The 21798-nt window shown below is 43.0% G+C and overlaps 1 protein-coding gene across 4 annotated transcripts in view; it reads left to right on the forward strand.

Annotated features, from left to right (window-relative positions):
- Positions 1 to 21798, forward strand: part of CNTN5 (contactin 5) — a 657243-nt gene that overhangs the window by 298588 nt on the left and 336857 nt on the right. For all 4 annotated transcript variants that reach the window (XM_082219029.1, XM_082219028.1, XM_082219031.1 and 1 more), the window contains exon 3: positions 7256 to 7385. In XM_082219029.1, the coding sequence (XP_082075155.1) occupies positions 7331 to 7385 (55 nt within the window). In that variant the 5' untranslated portion in view covers positions 7256 to 7330. The remainder of the gene's footprint in view (positions 1 to 7255; positions 7386 to 21798) is intronic.

Here is a 21798-nt window from a genome sequence, read left to right on the forward strand (position 1 = left end):
AGTCATAATCCAACTGGGAGCTGCATTTGAATCCACAATCAAACTCAGAGGTATCAAATTGGGTCAGCCCTCTGTGAAAAGTAGATCATGAACATTCCTCCCTCATTCCGGGGGGCTGGGAGTTGGGCAAAAATTTTCAGTCAATGAAGATCAGTTCATTGTCACTGATATCAGTTGGCGGAGTTGTCCTTTATAGTCCAAAGAAAGATAAAATACCTTTTCTAATTCTCTGCCTGGCTTACACCAGCAGAATAGAAAGTATGGGAGAGGCATTCCACTTCCTTCATTTCCTGTTCCATCTTTCTTTTTTTCACCCCGACCCCAAAGTCCTCCCAGTGAAATTGCTGAGAGGAAAAGTATGTAGACCAGCTTTAGGGCTGCATACCCTCCAACATTTCTCCGATGAAAATAGGGATGTCCTGAATAATAACAATAACAAATTTATTATATATACCCATTTGACCGGGTTGGTCCAACCACTCCGGGTGTCTTCCAACATATAATAAAACATTAAACATTTTTTAAAAAAATTCTATACATGACTCCCTTCAGGTGTCTTCTATCAGTTTTATGTTTATCTCTTTAGCTTGGGGGTCACATAATGCCATACTTTCCAAGATTTCTCTGATGAAAATAGATACCCCCCAAGGAAACACTGGTTGTTACAGGATCAAATCGGAAACCAGGATGACTTCTGTAAATCTAGGGCTGTCCCTGGAAAATAGGGACACTTGGTGGGTCTGAGCTGACGTAGCTTGTTCCCCATTCCAAAGTCCATGGAATAGGATGGTCAGCATACTTCAAACACACCCATGGATGACGTCCTTTTTTTTTGCCTACTCCTTCATTGGAAGGTGTATGAGGTTGAATCTCCCTTTCTGAGGATAGACCTTTTCCAACTTCAGAGACTCCTTAGGGACCATAGAATTGCAGCGTAAGTGACATGAACATTTGTTTCTTCTTTCCCCTCCACACCCCCCTGCAAAGCCTGGGCTGAATGAGCAAGGCTTTTTTGCACCTTTTTATATGCTGTGTTTAATCACGTTTTATGAAGACTGTTATCCGCTGTGAACCCTTGGGGAAAGGCTGGGTATAGGTTATAAAGCTAAAATATGAATAAGCTGTTGCAAAGTGTTTGAGTTAACATGTTGTAAATGCAACTATGAAGCCTTCACTGCTGGGGAATTATAATCGGCAGTGCTCTCCCATAGTTATTGCCGTGAACAAAAACTGGACGTACGTGTGTGTGTGTGTGTGTTTATAGATTGTCTTTCTTGTCAACTGAGATTACTATGAATTTACTCATCTGTATATAAGTGCATGTATGCAGCTGACAATGTGCCTAACTATTGTGGAATAGCCTCTTGGGCCTAACACAATCTCGTATGAGTAAACATTCATGTAGATGAGGGTTTTATTTACATATGAATTGATCTACATAGAATGCAGTCAGAAAACTGCAAGGTATCCAATCTATCCAGGATTCTGTAATAATGTTTGTGTGCATGAACATGGTACATTCACATGCAGATACAGACTCTCATTAAATCAGTCTCTAATACATTTTGAAAAAGTAGGCAAGCTCAATTGGTGCCAATGGGAATTTTTTCCCTAAGGTGTCTAGCTACACAGGGAGAATCTCAACTCCAATTGCTGGGTGGTGGTGAAGCGATAATCCCTCCTCTCGTGTTGCCTTCCGAATAAAAATTGGTCTCCCCTGTGCCTTTAGTTACTTAAGGAAAATGCAAGCTATTTAGCTGTGTGCTACATAATAAAATAAATGTCTCGTTTGGCTCAAAAACCAAACCAAGAGGAGAGAAGGATGCAGACTAGCAGGAACTGTTTACCCACTTTGAAACATATTTATTCCTAGTGAAAGTTGCAAAGACTGATAAAGGAGAGCTAAATTCAAGAAGCAAGATGTATAATCATATTTTATTATACACATGAGTCTGAATAACTCAGTTGCTGAGAGCATGGTGATGATAACCAGTGTTTGAAATTCCCATTGTTCTAGGTGCATTTTGCGACAGGGAATTTCAATAGCGCGAGCAGTGTCTGAGCTCTGTACTGCGCCTAAGATTTCAGATTAAAACTGCAGAGTGGCAGGGAAGGAGGACCTTTTTCTGCCTCCCCACTTCTAGCTACTCTCTGAAGACTGGAGAAGAGACCTTCTTAAGAATATTACCAGGGTGGGCAGGGGAAGGACTACTAGACCATGTGAATAACGAACATAATATTTGAGCTGCACTTCATTCATTTTCAGCTCTGTATTCTTGTTATAAAAAAGTGCACCAGGACATTCCGTTGTTGCGGCCATAACCTAGTCTTAAGGTGCCATTTAGCTCCTAGCTTTCATATCTCAGTTTCGAACACTGCTGATAACACCAAGGTTGCAGGTTCAATCCCTGTAAGGGACAGCTGCATATTCCAGCTCTTCAATTCTATAATTTTATGTGGTGTAATTTTAAAAGCTCTGTGGGAATCTGGCCCACTAAAATATTTCATGCGCAGAAGATAAGCATGAAGATACAGCAGATATGGGGAAGTTGTGGCTCTCCAGATGTTGATTCCCATCATCACTCACAATTGGCTGTGATGGCTGGGGCTGATGGAAGCTAGAGTTCAACATCATCTGCAGGAGGGGGCCAATCACAGTGTTGTTGCAGAGTACCTGCAGCCTGCTGGGTGATGCAAAAACTAGGCATGCAATGCAGCTCAGCAAAGTGAGAGGTGCAAATGCACCTCCTTAATTTATCACCCCCAATGATTTTGCATCTTTTTACAGCAGGTGAAAAATAAACTTTCGGAACATTTTGGGGAGAGAAACCTGCTGGCCGGCCCTGGAACCAAAAGTTCACTTTTCCAATAACCTGCAAGACAGAAAGGGACTACATTTCCAGCACAAATTTCCTTTGTCTCAAATTACTTGCTGTGTTTGAGTTGCAGATGACGATCCCTCTTCAACCGCCGGCAGGCACATTTTATGTCCTCCTCATCTAAAAGGGCTGATTCCATGAAGCTGCCCGCTCCAGTGTAAAGTGATAAGAATAAAAATGGGTTAAAAAAAGTTTAATAGATATGCCATTTCTCCTTTTAACAAGTAAGAAGGGGGCTTCAGAGCTCATTCGAATCCTATTATTATGCAAAAGAAATCCATAAAACTTAATATCCTTGGGGTATCCTAACTTTTCTGCTTGTATTACTCCACCAGCCAGGCCACTGAGCCTGTCCCAGGCAGACCTGATTTAATGTGTCGGGGTTTGAATTTATATGCAAAACTTCATAGTTACTTCTGATACTTTGGAAGTGGCTATTCAGCTGAAAGTGCCGTATAAACCCCAATTAAAGCAGGATTTGAGTGACAGGGCATAGCTCCAAAGCAAGTTTCTAAGTGGTTAAGGTTGAAATATTTTGTGAAGCGGTGTTTTTGGAGGTGTGTGTTTTGTGATGGTGGGGTGGGCGTTAATTCCGAAATCCTTGGTAAGATAAGAGCACACCGCCTATGTTCAAAAAGTGAAATCCTTGGGGGAGAAAAATAATTACCATGAAATCTGCTGACAAGAATCTTTCACTGCTTTTTAAGTAAAATGTTTAGTGATAGGTATTCATGCCTTCTTAAAAGCACACACTTACTTCAATCTCAATGGCAGATGAAGTGGTAAAACTGTTCCTGCACTCTACCACATCACAGCCTCCAAGTGTCCCTATTTTCCAGGGATGTCCCTGGTTTAGAGAAGCTATCCTGGTTTCTGGATCTCATCCCGAAATGTCCCGCTTTTCCTTAGGATGTACCTATTTACATTGGAGAAATGTTGGAGGATATAGATTTTTCCAACCCCGAGCCATTTGAAGGCAGCCCTGTATAGGGAAGCTTTTTAAATGTTTAATGTTTTCTTATGTTTTTATATATGTTGGAAGCTGCCCAGACTGGCTCTGAGAACCCAATGAGATGTGTGGCGTATTGTTGTTTAGTCGTTTAGTCATGTCCGACTCTTCGTGACTCCATGGACCAGAGCACGCCAGGTACTCCTGTTTTCCACTGCCTCCCGCAGTTTGGTCAAACTCAGGCTGGTAGCTTTGAGATCACTGTCCAACCATCTTGTCCTCTGTCATCCCCTTCTCCTTGTGCCCTCCATCTTTCCCAACATCAGGGTCTTTTCCAGGGAGTCTTCTCTTCTCATGAGGTCACCAAAGTATTGGAGCCTCAACTTCAGGATCTGTCCTTCCAGTGAGCACTCAGGGCTGATTTCCTTAAGAATGGATAGGTTTGATCTTCTTGCAATCCATGGGAGTCTCAAGAGTCTCCTCCAGCACCATAATTCAAAAGCATCGATTCTTCAGCGATCAGCCTTCTTTATGGTCCAGCTCTCACTTCCATACATCACTACTGGGAAAACCATAGCTTTACCTATACAGACCTTTGTTGGCAAGGTGATGTCTCTGCTTTTTAAGATGCTGTCTAGGTTTGTCATCGCCTTTCTCCCAAGAAGCAGGCGATTTTTAATTTCGTGACTGCTGTCACCATCTGCAGTGATCATGGAGCCCAGGAAATTAAAATCTCTCACTGCCTCCATTTCTTCCCCTTCTATTTGCCAGGAGGTGATGGGCCCAGTGGCCATGATCTTCGTTTTTTTGATGTTGAGCTTCAGACCATAGTTTGCACTGTCCTCTTTCACCCTCAATAAAAGGTTCTTTAATTCCTCCTCATTTTCTGCCATCAAGGTTGTGTCATCTGCATATCTGAGGTTGTGGGGGTATAGCTTCTCTAAATCAGGGCCTGTCCCTGGAATATAGATATTTCAGAGTGTCTGAAGTGGTACAATGCAGGAATAGTTTTACCACTTAGGTTGTTTCCTATGCTAGTTCTACTCAGAGTAAACCCACAGAATAATTTCTTAATGCACTGCCTCTTGTGTACTCCGTAGAGAAAAATGTGGTGTAGAAAATATTTGGGGAAACTAGGAGGAAATACATAGTAGCTTGCAAGTCTTTTTTTTTTTAAGCTGGACATCTACTGCAGTTCTGGCAAGAATCTGAAATGGCAGAGAAATGTCAAGTGAGCGTGAAAAAAAGGAGAGGTGGCAGAGCAGGTCTGGGTAATTTCAATCTCCCATTTGAAATGAGTAAATAAATATTTGTATAGTACACAGAAGGCATTTTTCTAATCAAAAACTACCGACTTCTAAGTGACTACTGCAATTCTTGCACTAACAACTTGGAAATTTCCCAAGAGATATATATATTTTTTAGAAATTTGAACAGCATTTGAGCTATTCCTCTGTCTAAATATACCAAACAATATCTCAAATATGAAAATAAATGCCAAAATGCCCTCTATGCTGATGGATTGTTGTTGCTCACCAGAGTTGGGTCTCTCAGAAAAGAGCCCAAAGATCTGAAGATTCAGTTGTTAATGACAAGCTAATGGTATTCTCTAGGCATATGGTTAGCAACACATGTAGAAAATCCCTCCTTTCTGAGAGATTGTGATCTGTTTTTCACCTTATCACTGCTAGCATCACATTTTAAAAAATGTTCTGACACTATGGTTGGTTCATATTGCCCGAATCTCTTATTTCTGAGGAGCCGCGAATGGGAAAATGAGAGAGAGATAGAGAGAGAGAGAGTGTGCGCAGTGGAATGATGTATCCTGAACAAGGCATGACTGTCTGCCAGGAACACTGAACAGGATCATTCCATACTCCAACATTTTAAAGAGATCAGAAGATTAGATAAGGCCAATGACCCATCTAGTCCTGCCAAACCCACCAAGAAGAATTGATGGTTTTTTTGTTTTTTAATTGCTTTGAGATATTTTAAGTAAATTGATTCATAAACAGAATTAAATAAACAAATAAATGAATTAAATAAACACATAAATTTGATACCTCCCACCTGCTGCCCAAAGTGGTTCCATCCTGTGGACCATACTCTAGCAAATATGGGGGATGGGGAGTTGGTTTAGAGATGCATCTGTAATATTCTGAGGCAATTGGGGAAGGGACAAAAGTCTGTGGTGATTTTTACCTCATCTTCTTCAGTAAGTGCCTTAAATAAATAAGTTTATTTTTTTCATATTTATTTTGACTTACTCATCACAATATTTATGTTCCACCTGTTAGGCGGGCAACTCAGGGTGGTGTACAAAAAAAAATATGCAGTGCAATAGTTCATTTGTTAATTATTGTAATGTAAAATACCAAGTCATTGTTCAACCTTGCGTATTATTTTCACTCATATAAATTGGGCGTTCTGCTTAAAATGTAATAGTAATTACATTATTGTATAAGCTAAATACCATTAAGTTATGGTGTGGCCTAAGAAGTTATATAATGCTTTCAAAGCCGTAATTGGTGTGTGGGTGTGTAGGTGTGGGTGGGTGTATGCATAATATGAAATTACTTACAAATGAACGTTTTTCTATATTTTGTAATTATATTATTTTTTGCCATTTTTCTTAAATACCACCATCACCTCCAAATAGAACAATGCAGTGGTTTTTCCCCCTAAAAAATGTTTAGGGGGTACTCTCATTTTCCTAATCATATTGAAATATTACCCTTCAATGAGGCCAAAATTAGACTCACAAAATGTTTAGGGATATGCATACCCCTGCATCCCCCCCTCTATGAGGTGGGTTAGAGTCTGAGGTGGTCCTGAGGCCAACTTTTAATTTTGTGGCTGAGTGGGAATTTGAACCCTGCTTTCTCAGGTCCTAGTCCTACATCTGCGGGGGGCTGTGGTCTAAACCACTGAGCCTCTTGGGCTTGCCGATCGGAAGGTTGGCAGTTCGAATCTCTGTGACAGGGTGAGCTCCTGTTGCTCTGTCCCAGCTCCTGCCAACCTAGCAGTTTGAAAGCACACCAGTGCAAGTAGATAAATAGGTACCGCTGTGGCGGGAAGGTAAACGGTATTTCCGTGCGCTCTGGTTTCCTTCACAGTGTACCATTGTGCCAGAAGCGGTTTAGTCATACTGGCCACATGACCTGGAAAGCTGTCTGTGGACAAATGCCGGCTCCCTTGGCCTGAAAGCGAGATGAGCGCCGCAACCCCATAGTCTCCTTTGACTGGACTTAACTGTCCAGGGGTCCTTTACCTTTAGTCCTACACTCTAATCCACTTCACCACCCTGCCTCAAGTTAAGGAGTGCATCACTCTTTCAGGAGCAGCCAGCTCTTTGTGCATGTGATCATTTTGCAAAGAAAAAAGGAAGACAACATCCTTATCAATGAGGTGTGTTTTGCTTCACCAGGCTGCGTTTTAATGAAGGAACCTCCGAGCTGCTAACAATCACACAAACGGGAGCGTAAGACCTTCGAGGCGAGCGATGCCGTTGTCATGGAAACTCACCCTGCTTCTGTCACTCACCAGCTGTCTTACAGGTAAGTACAAAACTCTTACGCTGCCGTGTTATGTATTTCATTTCATCTCTATCCCCTGCATTATCAACCAAGCAATCCCTAGGCTGGGGAGAGAGGGTGGGTACATCAGATATGAAATCGAAATAACAGAAGTTATTGAACAGGGTGCAATTAAAGAAATTACTTTATTAGGCACAGACATAACAGCAAACATGAGCACAAAGCTGCAATTGGCAAGCAACAATCAAGCTGTGGGTTAAAGCCTCAGCGCCTAGGGCTTGCCGATCGAAAGGTCGGCGGTTCGAATCCCCGCGGCGGGGTGCGCTCCCGCTGCTCGGTCCCAGCGCCTGCCAACCTAGCAGTTTGAAAGCACCCCCGGGTGCAAGTAGATAAATAGGTACCGCTTACCAGCGGGAAGGTAAACGGCGTTCCGTGTGCTGCGCTGGCTCGCCAGATGCAGCTTTGTCACGCTGGCCACGTGACCCGGAAGTGTCTCCGGACAGCGCTGGCCCCCGGCCTATAGATGTGAGATGGGCGCACAAACCCCAGAGTCTGTCAAGACTGGCCCGTTCGGGCAGGGGTACCTTTACCTTTACCTTTAATCAAGGAAACTAGTGTAGGGATAAATGTATGGGATGCAGGAATCAGGATAATAGTGTCCCCTCTACTGACTTCTCCAGCGATCGAGTTTTCTGAAAATCTCAGTGTCAATCATATCTTTATGGATTTTCTCCCTCCTAATTCTTATCTAACTCCATGAATTAGAGAACTTGTTTGCTAAAGAAAACCCAAACAGTTATCATGTGTTATATGCATTATTATAACGGAGTGTAATATTCTACGCATATCCCACATTAACTAAAGTAGCAGGCACATAAACCAGTGTTTCCCAAACTCTGAAGGGGGCACACCCCCCTTGGTTCTATAAATACATGCCCAGTGACCCCCCTACCCTATCAAAAGCATTATTCAAAATAGAATTTTGCACGACCCACTAAGATGACAGAACAATTCAAAGCAGTTAAAAATTAATTAGAACTTCATTCAAAATCCAATTAATACTACTTAGCTTAATTAATTCAACAAAACTGAGGAACCTCATCCAGTGATACCAGCTTTTCAAAGTCTGATAGTCATGCATACCTCTGCCACCCAGTTGCCTCTTTGTGCCCCGCTAGGTAACCCCACTGCTCCACGCAAGGGGTAGTACAACTGACTTAAACAGATAATGCAACAAATGCATATAACTGTATAAAAATACTCGGGTATTAATACTTATAAAATTAATCTGCAGAGGTATAGTACTTGGCAGGGCCTGACTCTCATATACATATCATAAGTGTAATGTTTATGACCAATTTTGGAGCACGTTGGATGTCTGTAGTAGTTTACGTATTCAAATGAAGTGATGTGTTCTACAGGTATGCAACCTGGAGACTTGGGGCTCCCTTCATTTTATTTGGGTCTCAATGCTTCCTGAAGTTTCCTCAAACTTCTATCCCATCAGAGTTCCTTCCTTCCTGTTCATTACCTCCTCGTTCTTGCGCACACCTATTTTTAACTTAGTAACGAGATGCATGCCTATTTATTACACAAGTGGGAATAAACGTTTTGACTGATCAGCACAATACATTACCACTGCTGATGTTTTGTATGGCCTTATCAGTTGTAGTCTAGAAAGCATTTCTGATAGGGCCCAAACATGCAGGCAGAAAGAAGGGAAATCAGTGGTATATGCTTAGGTCAGGGGCTAAGCTAAAAATAGCTAAGTATTAGGCGATCCCATCATGGGTCTCCAACGATTCTTGTAGTTTGGCCCGTAATCATTTATTTTTAAGGCTGAGAAATTCCATATATTGTTATCAGCGGCCGCACTCCATATACAGCGGAGGCGACACAGCCCCTTTGAAATGTAAACTGTCAAAAAGAGAGAGAAACGGAATTAGCATTACAAAACAATATTGCACAGCATTTGAAATGAAATGCTAATCAGAGTATTATTTTGAAGAATCGCAAAACACAGGAAGCATTAGTCAGTCAACTAGGAATGCTGTTTAAAATTAAATACCTGTTCTGCCTTTTAGTTTGCAATTCCTATTGATTCCTGCCAGGTATTCACTGAGGTCTGTGTTATCCCATTTAATTCATTGACTAGATCCCCAGATTTATTGCAGCTTTGCTAAAGGAGATTATTGTATAAAAATAATGTTTGCTTCAGTGTTACTGTGCATTACGTTTACCCCAACAAATGGCGTTCGCATTTTGAACATTTGCAAGAGGCAATTTGCTGCACTATGCCTTGCTATCTGTTATGTAACAACTAGAAATACCGTATTTTTCGCTCTATAAGATGCACCAGACCACAAGACGCACCTAGTTTTTGGAGGAGGAAAACAAGAAAAAAAAAATTCTGAATCTCAGAAGCCAGAACAGCAAGAGGGATCGCTGCGCAGTAAAAGCAGCAATCCCTCTTGCTGTTCTGGCTTCTGGGATAGCTGCGCAGCCTGCATTTGCTCCATAAGACACACACACATTTCCCCTTACTTTTTAGAAGGGAAAAAGTGAGTCTTATAGAGCAAAAAATACGGTACAGCCTTCCTTATAAAACAGTGGATGGGAACCTCTTTTGGTTCTACGAGACAGATCCTTATCAGATCCTAGCCTCAAGGGGCAAATTTGACAGGTGGGTGGGGCTGTCAATCACCTGTCAATCATTTGATGGAGTCTAGGGGTGTGGCAAGGGGGCACAGAACGAGGAGCGGCACAAGTAATCCACACCCCTTTCAGCTTGGTCTCATGACCTAACAACTCGGTGGAACTTAGCTGGCAAAAAGAGTGGCACAAGTCAAATTCCTCTGGAGCGGAGTTTGGAACAGGGGGAACATTTATGCCAGCTTTCTGTAGCTAGGATTGCTCCACTTGCCACACAAAGGGCAACCGCGGCCATGTTGATGTCATTAAAATTCTACTCAATATTGACCCACAGCAGATCCCAACATATATTTAGCAGAGTAAAAACGTAAACACGTTGCAGGATTCCCCCGAAATAGACCAGAGGCAATTAATATTTCATCCAGCAGAGCTTTACTGCTACTGAAGGCAAATGAGCATAATGGTCACAAATCCAATACATTCAGGACTGGCACTGTCCATAAGAAATCCAGTTGCAGCAGGCTTAACTTAAACTTACAATAACTTATAATAAGTCTAAACCTTAACCCTAAGCATACTATGTACAGAACACCACACCAGAAGAGAGATGGAAAGTGAAAGTGAAACCCAGGCTCCTTCTGGCCTATTATTATAGTCAGCATGACCTTGACTGAAAGAGATAAGAGAACCTGTTTAAGCCAGCTGTACTCAGCTTCTCTGAAGGTATAACCCAAACATCATGAACCTTATGCTTGTTTCTTTCACACAGAGAAGCTTCCAGAACCCTCTTGAATTTATTAGAATAAGGAAGATCTCTACACATCAGATCAGTTCTTTCTGTACTAAGAAATGCAAACTGACAGTTGACTCATAATAAAAATGGCAAAAGTCTTGGTCTTATCGGCTGTTGGGGAACCACTGTAGATCCTCTCATACCACAGAGCTTCCTCTCCTGCTCCTGTCCCCTCCAAGCCCTTGCAAACTTTTCCCTTTTCTTGCGAGGAATCCTATTTGGAATAAGGGAATTTCTCTTAAAAATGGGGAAACGTTGACAGCTATGCCTTGCAGACCCTCAAAATGGTTGTCTGGTTGTGGAGGAGTAGGGAATCATTCAGAGCACACGGAAGGCACAGGGGGGAAAAGGGAGGAGAAGGATACAAGCCTTTTGTGATGTACTAATATACGAAGACTCAAGAAAAATATCCAGCTACTGGAAAATAAATTAAAAAGTGATACCTGATACATAAGTGTTTATATAGCTTATGCCTATGTATATTTTGTTATATCTTCCTGCTTAGAGAATAGCAATATGCTAATTACATATTGGTTTTTAAAATGTGAAGATATTGTGTGTGTAAATGCATGTGTGTGCATATATTTACACACACACAATGCCCATCATGATGACAGGCGGAGAACTTTCAGTGGGTAGGTTTATATAGTTCATAGATCCCTGAAGGGGTTAGAAACGCCTTTGGAGAACTGTGTCAAGGAGAATGGAGGGCAGACTTTGCTTTTGCTGTAATGTTTTTAAAGGGATTATTTATTTATTTATTTTTACTATTTTACTATTTCTCCACTTCATCCAGGAATCACAGGGCAGTTTACAATATAAAAACACAAAAATACATAACACAGTAGCAAACAAAACAATATCCGCCCCCACACACCTATACAGTTTTAAGGCCAGAGTTTAAGTAGCCAGAGGCCTGGGAAAAGAGGAATGTTGTTGCCTTGTGCAATAAGCATGGTTTATTGGGGGATGTGGATTAAACATTCCCCACTAAGCCCTGCCATTAGGAATCAAACTTAACTTATACTGTTTCTGCATAGCACCGGCTCTTTCTCTCTTATTAGTCATGCTAGAATGTGCCAAAATGTTGGCTTTCTGGGACGGAATATATTTTTCCTGGCTGAAACATAATTGAATTCAAAGCTGATGGGATCAGGCTGGTTGTCAAGGTAATTCTAACAATGTACTGTTGGCTTTGTCCCTTTTGACATTTGATCACATTACTCTACAATTACACACGTGTTGTTGTGTTATCGCAGTCACTGAACCACGCTTGCCTGCCTGAAAATGCTTTCTCCTATCGATTTGCGTTCCACATGGTCCACTAAGCCAGATGCTTTAGCATTTTAGCTTTCAGTATTCTTGACTGCACTATTCTGGATTGTTGTGTGGCGGACGTGGACACTAATCGCTGGCCGTGTCTGGAGGCAGCATTTCAATGTTGAGGTCATGAGAGTATTGTGGGAAGGGAGGGAATTCTTCTATTGTGCATAGGAACAAAAGGTTAGGAGACCCTTGGCTGCATAACCCTTTGGGTCCCTAGAACTTCCTGTCCCTGATGACATCAGAACAGGAAGTAGGTGGCCCTTGTGTAACTTTTTCTGATTGCATTATATCCTTTCAGGAATCTTAATACAGTGGTACCTCGGGTTAAGTACTTAATTCGTTCCGGAGGTCCGTACTTAACCTGAAACTGTTCTTAACCTGAAGCACCACTTTAGCTAATGGGGCCTCCCGTTGCTGCTGCGAAGCCAGAGCACAATTTCTGTTCTCATCCTGAAGCAAAGTTCTTAACCTGAAGCACTATTTCTGGGTTAGTGGAGTCTGTAACCTGAAGCGTATGTAACCTGAAGCATATGTAACCTGAGGTACCACTGTACACGGGCAGGCCATGTTTCTCTATTTCACTCCCCCACCCCTATACTGTCCTTCATCCAAAGACCACAGGGCTATTTACAATATAAAAACTCAAAAATGCATAGCATGTTAACAAACGAGAATACCCCTCCCCATATGCCATAGATTGTTTAATTAGCCAAAGGCCCGGGAGAAGAGGAATGTTTTTGCGTGGTGCAGAAAAGGTCAATTCTCGGGTTGCTGCCCTCCAGACCTCTTGCAGAGGAAGCACATGAAGAAGAGTCTCAGATGATGATCACATGGCCCAAGTTGGATCATATGGGGAGAGGCGGCAATAGCATTTCTAATACTACTTTTTCTATTCTTCTCCTTTTTAAAGCATTGTTTCTGAGTTTTTATATGCCCTTAATTTTTCTAAATGTTGCGTGATGCTTTAAAACACCTTTCATGCATCTTCATCCAGTTGGGTATCTTGGTGCACATTGTAGCAGGATTAAAATGTTTAAAATAATAATAAATGACCTTTTTTGAGGGGGAGAGAAGGGCCTTGGTTCAGTGGTAGAACATCTGTCTTACATCTGGTTCAATTCCCAACATCATACCCTACAACATTTCTCCGATGAAGATAGGTAAAGGGACCCTTGACCATTGGGTCCAGTCGCGGACAATTCTGGGGTTGCGGCACTCATCTCGCTTTATTGGCCGAGGGAGCTGGCATACAGCTTCCGGGTCATGTGGCCAGCATGACTAAGCCGCTTCTGGCGAACCAGAGCAGTGCACGGAAACGCTGTTTACCTTCCCGCCAGAGCGGTACCTATTTATCTACTTGCCCTTTGACGTGCTTTTGAACTGCTAGGTTGGCAGGAGCAGGGAACAAGCAACGGGAACTCACCCCATCGCGGGGATTTGAACCGCTGACCTTCTGATCAGCAAAGCCTAGGCTCTGTGGTTAAACCCACAGCGCCACCCGCGTCCCTCTAATGAAGATAGGGACACCCTATTTAACAACACCACCACATTTTTTTACTATTTATACTCTGCCCATCTGACTGGGTTGGCCCAGGCACTCTGGGCAGCTTCCAGCATATATAAAAACATTATAAAACGTTAAACGTTAAAAAAACATCCCTATACAGGGCTGCCTTCAGATGTCTTCCAAAGGTTATCTAGTTACTCCTTGGCTCAGGGGTCGCAGAACTCCATACCCTCTGACATTTCTCCAATGAAAATCGGGACATCCTAAGGAAAAGCAGGACATTCTGGGATCGAATCAGAAACTGGGATGGCGTCTGTAAATCCTGGACTGTCCCTGGAAAATAGGGGCACTTGGAGGGTTTGCCACATCTCAGGTAGGACTAGGAGAGGTTCCTGTCTAAATGCCCAGAGAGCTGCTGTCAGTCAGTGTAGACTAAACTAGATAAGATTGGCTGGTAGTCTGACTCGGTATAAGGCAGCTCCCAAAATCCCTACGAATGAATCTAGAACCCACAAAGCCAAACTACCAGAGCACCAGCAAAATCCGTAAGTTTTAAAGGTTTTAGATCTTGTGTTTTTGTGAAAAGCCAAGAGTGAGATATAGGATGGAGATTTAGGAATGCTCATAAGAGAAAATTTCATTTCATTTCCACTTTCAATTTGTATACTGCTTTTTCTATTTATCTATCCCCAAGGTGGTTTGCTAGTGGAAGAAACTGCAAAATATACAACAAAGATCACACACCTTATAACAATCTGATCCAATGCAAAAAGTCATGGTAAAAACGTAACTTTAAAATAAACAAATTATACCAAATAAAGTAATATTCTATAGTCCGTTAGAATATAATAGCACACAATAAAATTAACTCTCAAAGTATGAGCAACTCACAATTAAGCAGAAACCCACTCTTAACAATTACAATTAAAAAAAAAACAGGGCCTTCTGGGGAGTCGGGCTCCCCTTTTAGAAGACCCTCCCATCAGATGTCAAAGAAATAAACAAGCATCTGAAGGCAGTCCTGTATAGGGAAGTTTTTAATGTTTGATGTTTTACAGTGCTTAATGTGTTTAATTTGGTGGAAGCCACCCAGAGTGGCTGGAGCAACCAGGTCAGATGGACAGCAAATAAATTTATTATTATTATTATTATTATTATTATTATTATTATTATTATTTACTAAACTATGATTAATAAAAATGACAGCAAATCAAAGTGCATAAAATACCACAATACATCATACAAAACCATGTAAAAGGACCATATTGAGAAACGAAGACAGAAAACTTATAAAATTGTCTTTTTTAAAAAATTAAAATTAATGTACTTTACTATTCTTGGCCCTATATTCCACTCCTGGCTTTTAAATAAACACAGCAGTTTCTTCAGACCAAGGATCCTCATGTACAGACATCTGCTCTGGGCCCCCCGAGTTGGATGCTGTAAATCGGAAACAGCAGGCCGCCTCTGAACAGCCGGTCAAGCCACTTATACAGCAATACAAAAATTGCCCTTAAGAGATGAACACGTGTAGAACTAACGCAAGTTTCAGCACCCTGCCTGCTATTCTGACCTACAGCTGCTGATGGGAAAAAGAATTTCCGTCTCTCTTATTAAATCCCTTCCCCTCCATCTGGCAAGTTGGAGGCTTGGAGCGCAACTGACAGGAGAACCTCTGATTGCCTCCCAAAACCTGCCCAACATGCAGTGTTCAGATCCTTAGCAGTTCCCTGCCAGCGTAGAAATTGGTTGCCTAAAGGATCGAAAAGTCATTAACCAAACCCCATCCAATATGCATGCCTCCCACAACAGGCAAGAGTCGGTTTCTTTGCCTTTTGCTGCTCCTTCTGTCCACTTTTTCTTGTGTCCAGCAGATGCAGTTTATGTAAATTTCCACACACACACACTGCCCAGTCCAGTGGAAAATGCACTCATGAAATGAGGCCACCTGTCATTGGGTAGGTAGGCTTGATAGGAAAGCTCCCTCAAGCCATCGCAGAATCATAGAGTTGGAAGGGACCCTGAAGATCATCTCATTCAGTCCCCTGCAATGCAGGAATATGCCGTTGTCCCATATGGGGATTGGACCGGCAACCTTGGCGTCATCAGAGCCAACCGAACTATCCAGGCATGTGCCTTAAAAAGTGTTCAATGTTTTGGCAAACCCTTGCATGGCTATGCCGATCTGTGACTGCTCCAGGATCCCAGTGATGACAAAGGAAGGGCCATTTTCTGCTAAATATACTGGGGGCCTTGTACCAAAAGAGGCAATCTTTCAGCATGGCAGAACCTAAAGGTAAAGGTAAAGGGACCCCTGACCATTAGGTCCAGTCGTGACCAACTCTGGGGTTGCGGCGCTCATCTCGCTTTATTGGCTGAGGGAGCCGGCGTACAGCTTCTGAGTCATGTGGCCAGCATGACTAAGCCGCTTCTGGCGAACCAGAGCAGCGCACAGAAATGCCGTTTGCCTTCCCGCTGGAGTGGTACCTATTTATCTACTTGCACTTTGATGTCCTTTGAACTGCTAGGTTGGCAGGAGCAGGGACCGAGCAATGGGAGCTCACCCATCATGGGGATTCGAACCACCGACCTTCTGATTGGCAAGTCCTAGGCTCTGTGGTTTAACCCACAGCGCCACCCATGTCCCTCCTCTGGTCTCCTTGCCTATTGACATTAGGTCAACCCAATGAAAAGGATGGTGTGTCTCAAACACAATTGTAAAGGCCTGCTTTCCCTCTTTCAGGCTTAGATCAGCTCAGCCTGCAGTAGCCGTGCTGCCGAATGGAGTTTGGCTCTGGCGTAACTACACCAGCTTAAATTATGCCTGCTTGCTTTGTGCCAGCTTCCTCTGTGTACAGGATTGCTCCCTAAGGAGTTTTCCCTAGACATGTTAGTAGTATTAGCGGGATGAAGATTAAGAGGGGGAGAATATAGAGAAAGCAATGAGAAGAGGTGAAGCAAGACCACAGAGAGAGTCTTGTATTGATAAAGTAGCTTAAACTTAATACAGAAAGATAAAGGAAGCCAGTGGTGAGCTAGATAAAAAGAAGAGTGATACATTTAGAACCACAGTCCCAGCTTCTTGCAATGCTGCCCTTCCTTTTTTTAACTGAGTTTTTAGAGCAGCTTCCAAAAGGAGCTGAAGTGTCAACTGGAATCTGTACTGAACACCGCCAGGATTTACCTGGAGGAAGTGCAGCTGAAACACACCAAAGGCGAGGCCATTTTCATCTCAGCGCAGACCACGAAATGATAGCTTTCAAGCTCAGGGGTAGCACTGAGGTGTCATTGCTTTAATTCATAAAGCCTGACCCCTTCGACTCTGTAGCCTGCTGCTAAAAACAGTCCTCCGGTCCTTTCCCAAGGATCTCTGGGTCTCATTTTCCTAAGTGCTGCAGAGGAGAAAAATCTATGCCTGCCCTGAAAAATGTCTTCTATGGCCATTCCTGGTTGCAGGAACTTAGACGTCATGGCTTAGCCTAGTTCACAAAGCCAAGCTGCTTAAGCCATTATATCAGACAAAGTGCGGGGTGGCACTTCTGGAATGGGGTATCTGTTTTCATCCTCTTTCCTTCATAGGATGTCCATGGGTTCTAGTGTTATGAGAGAGGGAGAAAAACTTTTGTCTATCCACTGTCTCCACAATGTGTAGGAAGCATTGCAGTCGAATGCTCAAAAACACTTCCCTGCACCCCTTGCTAACCTGTCATCCTCCACCAAAGGTAAAAGAGTTACCTTGAGAACAAGGCTCTATATAGCAACAGAGCAAGTGGGGGCCGGTCCATTAGAGGGAATAGCATACTGCCCCCTGAACCTCAGCCTGCCTTCAGACGGTCCTCACTTGCCTGCCTTCTTATTTACAACCAGCCTGGAGGTGGTATAGGCTGTCAGTTTCTCAATCCTTGTGGAACTCAATAGTGAGAGGCAAGCGGGGGGACCTAGAAGAAGTTGTCTCTGCCTATATGGGGCTCTGGCTCCCCCTGCTGTTGGCCTCCGAACCTTCCATCTTAGTAGGCCCAGTGGGTAACCCAGTGGAGTCCAACTGCATCTCAAAGGCGGGGGTGGGGAGGGGGAGAGAGAGAAGTTGCCCATCCCTGGTTTAGTAGAACCAGAAGATTAAACATACATTTAACAGAGATGCTGTACTTGAGACATAAACAGGCAAAAGAAAGAAAGTCCTCGCATGGCTTTTAACTGGATGGTTCTATGGCACCTTTCCTTGATTAAGCTATGTTTGATCTAACCAGGCACCGTTCTGAGATCAACAGAGGTAAATAAAGTGGAGAACGTTAGTTTACTGCTCTGTCTGGATAAGTATGCTTCTATTCTTCAGAGCTAGAGCTGTGGGAGGCTGTGCTCTCACTTTGCTCCTTAAAATACCGACCGTGTCTAGTAACTGTGTTGCTCAGGAGAGTGTTGTGCTGGGTAGCTTTCCCCCCATTAAACACAGCAGTGTGAAAAGGCTTGATAATCCTGAACAGTGCGCATCCTAAGCATTTAATTCCTCTTGGCAGCACAGCTGCCTGTGTCTCAGAGAAAGCCTTCCTTTAAAAGAATAGACTTCATAGATTCTTGATTGTATCGACTTACTCTCATATGTGCCATTGCAACCCAATACATTGTGCCATTGTGATCGTATCAATAAGTTCTTCCTCTCCTCCATGTCTGCATGGAGGAAAACATGTGATTCAGTGAACCGGGGGGAGGGGCACTGAACTCCCCCATACCCTACAACATTTCTCCGATGAAAATGGGGGAAAATGAATTTTATTACAGTCATCCCTCATGTTGCTTTTGCTTCAGGTTGAGCATTTTCAGGTTGTGTCCCGCGGCGACCCGGAAGTACCGGAAAGGGTTACTTCCAGGTTTTGCTGCTCACGCATGTGCAGATGCTCAAAATAACATCACGCGCATGCGAATAATAATAATAATAATAATTTTTATTTATACCCCGCCCTCCCCAGCCAAGGCCAGCTCAGGGTGGCTAACAAGCAATAATAAAAAAGTTGAATGAATACAACTTAAAAACAAGATTAAAATACAACATTAAAATATTAAAACGTTAAAATATTAAAATGCAGCCTCAGCACAGGAGGAGAAAGAAAAAAGAAAGAGGGGGAGGGAATCAAACTGGCTCCAAGCCAAACGCCAGGTGGAACAACTCTGTCTTACAGGCCCTGCAGAAAGAAATCAGATCCTGCAGGGCCCTGGTCTCATGAGACAGATCATTCCACCAGGCCAGAGCCAGAGTTGAAAAGGCCCTGGCTCTGGTTGAAGCCAATATAACTTCCTTAGGGCCCGGGACCACTAGGGTGTTGCTATTTATGGACCTTGAGGCTCTCCGTGGGGCATACCGGGAGAGGCGGTCCCGTAGGTACGAGGGTCCTAGGCTGTGAAGGGCTTTAAAGGTCAAAACCAGCACCTTAAATCTGACCAAGAACCGGTGAATCATGACCCGCGCATGCGCAGACGCGGGTTGCATTCTGCTCAGGTTGCGAATGGGGCTCCGTTCGCAACCAGAGGTACCACTGTATTTATACCCTGCCCATCTGACTGGGTTGCCCCAGCCACTCTGGACACATTCCAACATTTATAAAAACATAATAAAAACATTAAACATTTATTAAAAACCGCCTTCAGACGGTGGGGGGTTGGATAACTCCATACCCTCCACCATTTCTTGAATCAAAATAGGGATGTCCTAAGGAGACGTGGGACTTTCCTGGATCAAATCAGAAACTGGGACAGCTTCTGTAAATCTGGGACTGTTCCTGGAAAATAAGGACACTTGAGGAAGAGCCACACCAGAAAAGACAAGTGGCATGGCATGGCATGGCATGGAGGAAGAGACTGTTGGGATACTGCCAGGGAGATAAAGTCCATCATGGCCCCCAAGCCGGCTGCCGGACGATCCATCGATCTCCCGTGGTCACGCAGTATGAGCTATTAGCGACACGAGTTTCCTGGAAATACCTTGCCACATTCCAGGGCTCGTGCACACTCTTATCAGCAGATAATGCACAGCCAGAAGTCACACCCAGGAGAGCATTATTTACAAGCTTTTATTCAGCGTTGATCAGAACAAAGAAAGACATGACTGCCTGCCTGCGTCAGTGTCTCAGACAGAGAGAGAAACGAAAGCAATAGCAAACATAAACATCCTGTGAACAGGACATGCGCAGACTCTGTGACTCACAAAGCCTGCTCCCTTTTAAGGTGGAATGGAAATATCCTAACAGAGACTAGAGAAGCTTTTCTGCCTCTCTTGTACAGTCATACCTCATGTTACGTTTGCTTCATGCTATGTTTTTTCAGGTTGTGTCTCACAGCGACCTGGAAGTACCAGAAAGGGTTACTTCCGGGTTTCGCCACTCGCGCATGCACAGAAGCGCTAAATCGTGCTTCGCGCACCTGCACAGATCTGGCACTTCAGGTTGCGGGCTTTTCATGCTGCAAACGGGCCTCCGGAATGGATCCCTGTAACAACAAAGTCATGGGCATCCAATGACACTGAATGTTGGAAGATTCAGGACAGGCAAAAGAAATTACTTCTTCACACAGCATGCAGTTAAACTATGGAACTCACTCCTACAGAAGGCAAGAGTGGCTGCTCACCTGGATGGCTTTAAAAAAAGGATTAGGAAAAATCACGGAGGATATTTTCATTTCATTTTTCTTTTCACTTTTAATTTGTATACCGGCTTTCTGTATACACAAGGCGGTTTTACTGTAGCAAAATACACAACAAAGAACACACACCATATAATAAGCCTAATCCAAAACAAAAAGTCATGCTAAAACATAACTTTAAAACGGAATGACTTTATGTCAAATAAAGTAACAGTCAATGATTTATTAGAACATAAGGGTACACAATAAAATTAACTCTCAAAACACCAGCAAATAATAATTAAGCAGAAATTCACTCTTAACAATGACAACAAATAATTACTGAACTATGATCAATGAAAATAACTGCAAGTCACAATGCGTAAAATACTGCATTACATTAAAAAAAACACCCATGTAAAACAGTCAAATTGAGAAACAAAAGAAAGCTATCCGTGATTGCTAGGCACAATGGCTATGTTCTACCTCCACTGTCAGAGGCGGCATGCCTCTAAATACCTGTTTTTGGGAATCACAGGTGGGTAGGATGCTGCTGCATGCATCTGCAGTTTGCAGGATTTCCCCAGGCATCTGATTGGCCACTGTGAGAACAGGATGCTGGACTAGATATGTCATTGGCCCGATCAAACAGGCTCTTTGTATCAGAGATATTGCTCCAACCCAGTGGATCACTGCCAGAGGGGCACAGAAGCCCTCCTGTGATGAAAATAAACTATCAAAAGAGAATTGAGAGTCTTGCAAAAGAGCTCTCGTTCTCTGTGGTGTACCCAGATTTTTATCTTTATTCATAGGTTTATGTGTATTGCTTCAATAGACTGTCGGACCGGTTTGATCAGAGATGACAGTGGGACAGAACAAATGAGTATATGCACCACAGGGAACAATACATTTCTATCATACTACCTGCAATCCTGGGGGGGGGGGGGAATTCTCTGTCTGTAATATAAGGAAAGAACTTGGCCAGCTAGTGAATGTTAGCAAGAGCAGATGCAAAACAAGCAATCAAAAGCGTCTGCAATCATGTCACTGTCAGAGAATCAAGTTAAACATAAGCGACTGGAATCCCTCCGGAAAGCACAAAAGATCAACCCCAAGGACTAAAGCTGCAATCCTAAACACACTTTCTAGGAAGTGAGCCCCACTGAGGACAGAGATCATTATTTACAATGAATCAAGCATACGAACAGTAGAAGGACCATGTTGTTTCTGGCCAAAGGTACACCTAGGGTGGATCTACACACAGGGGGAAAAATACTATAAACAAGCCAGAAATTAACTCCTTATAACAAAAGAGAAAAAAAAAACACTACGGAAAAATGTGAAGATTTTTTATTTTGCTCTCCAGCTCCATCTGGTGTTGCATGTTTATAATGCATTGAAAACACTGGTTTTCTTTTTACTCATGTAAAACATGGATGTCCAACATCCTGTTCTTACAGTGGCCAGCCAGAAGCCTCAACCTCACAAGAAGAACATGAGCACAGCAGTAAAGCTCTGCTGGATGAAATATAATTGCCTCTGGTCTG

Source organism: Podarcis vaucheri, assembly GCF_965113315.1.
Source record: "Podarcis vaucheri genome assembly, chromosome: 4".
Lineage (NCBI taxonomy): Eukaryota > Metazoa > Chordata > Lepidosauria > Squamata > Lacertidae > Podarcis > Podarcis vaucheri.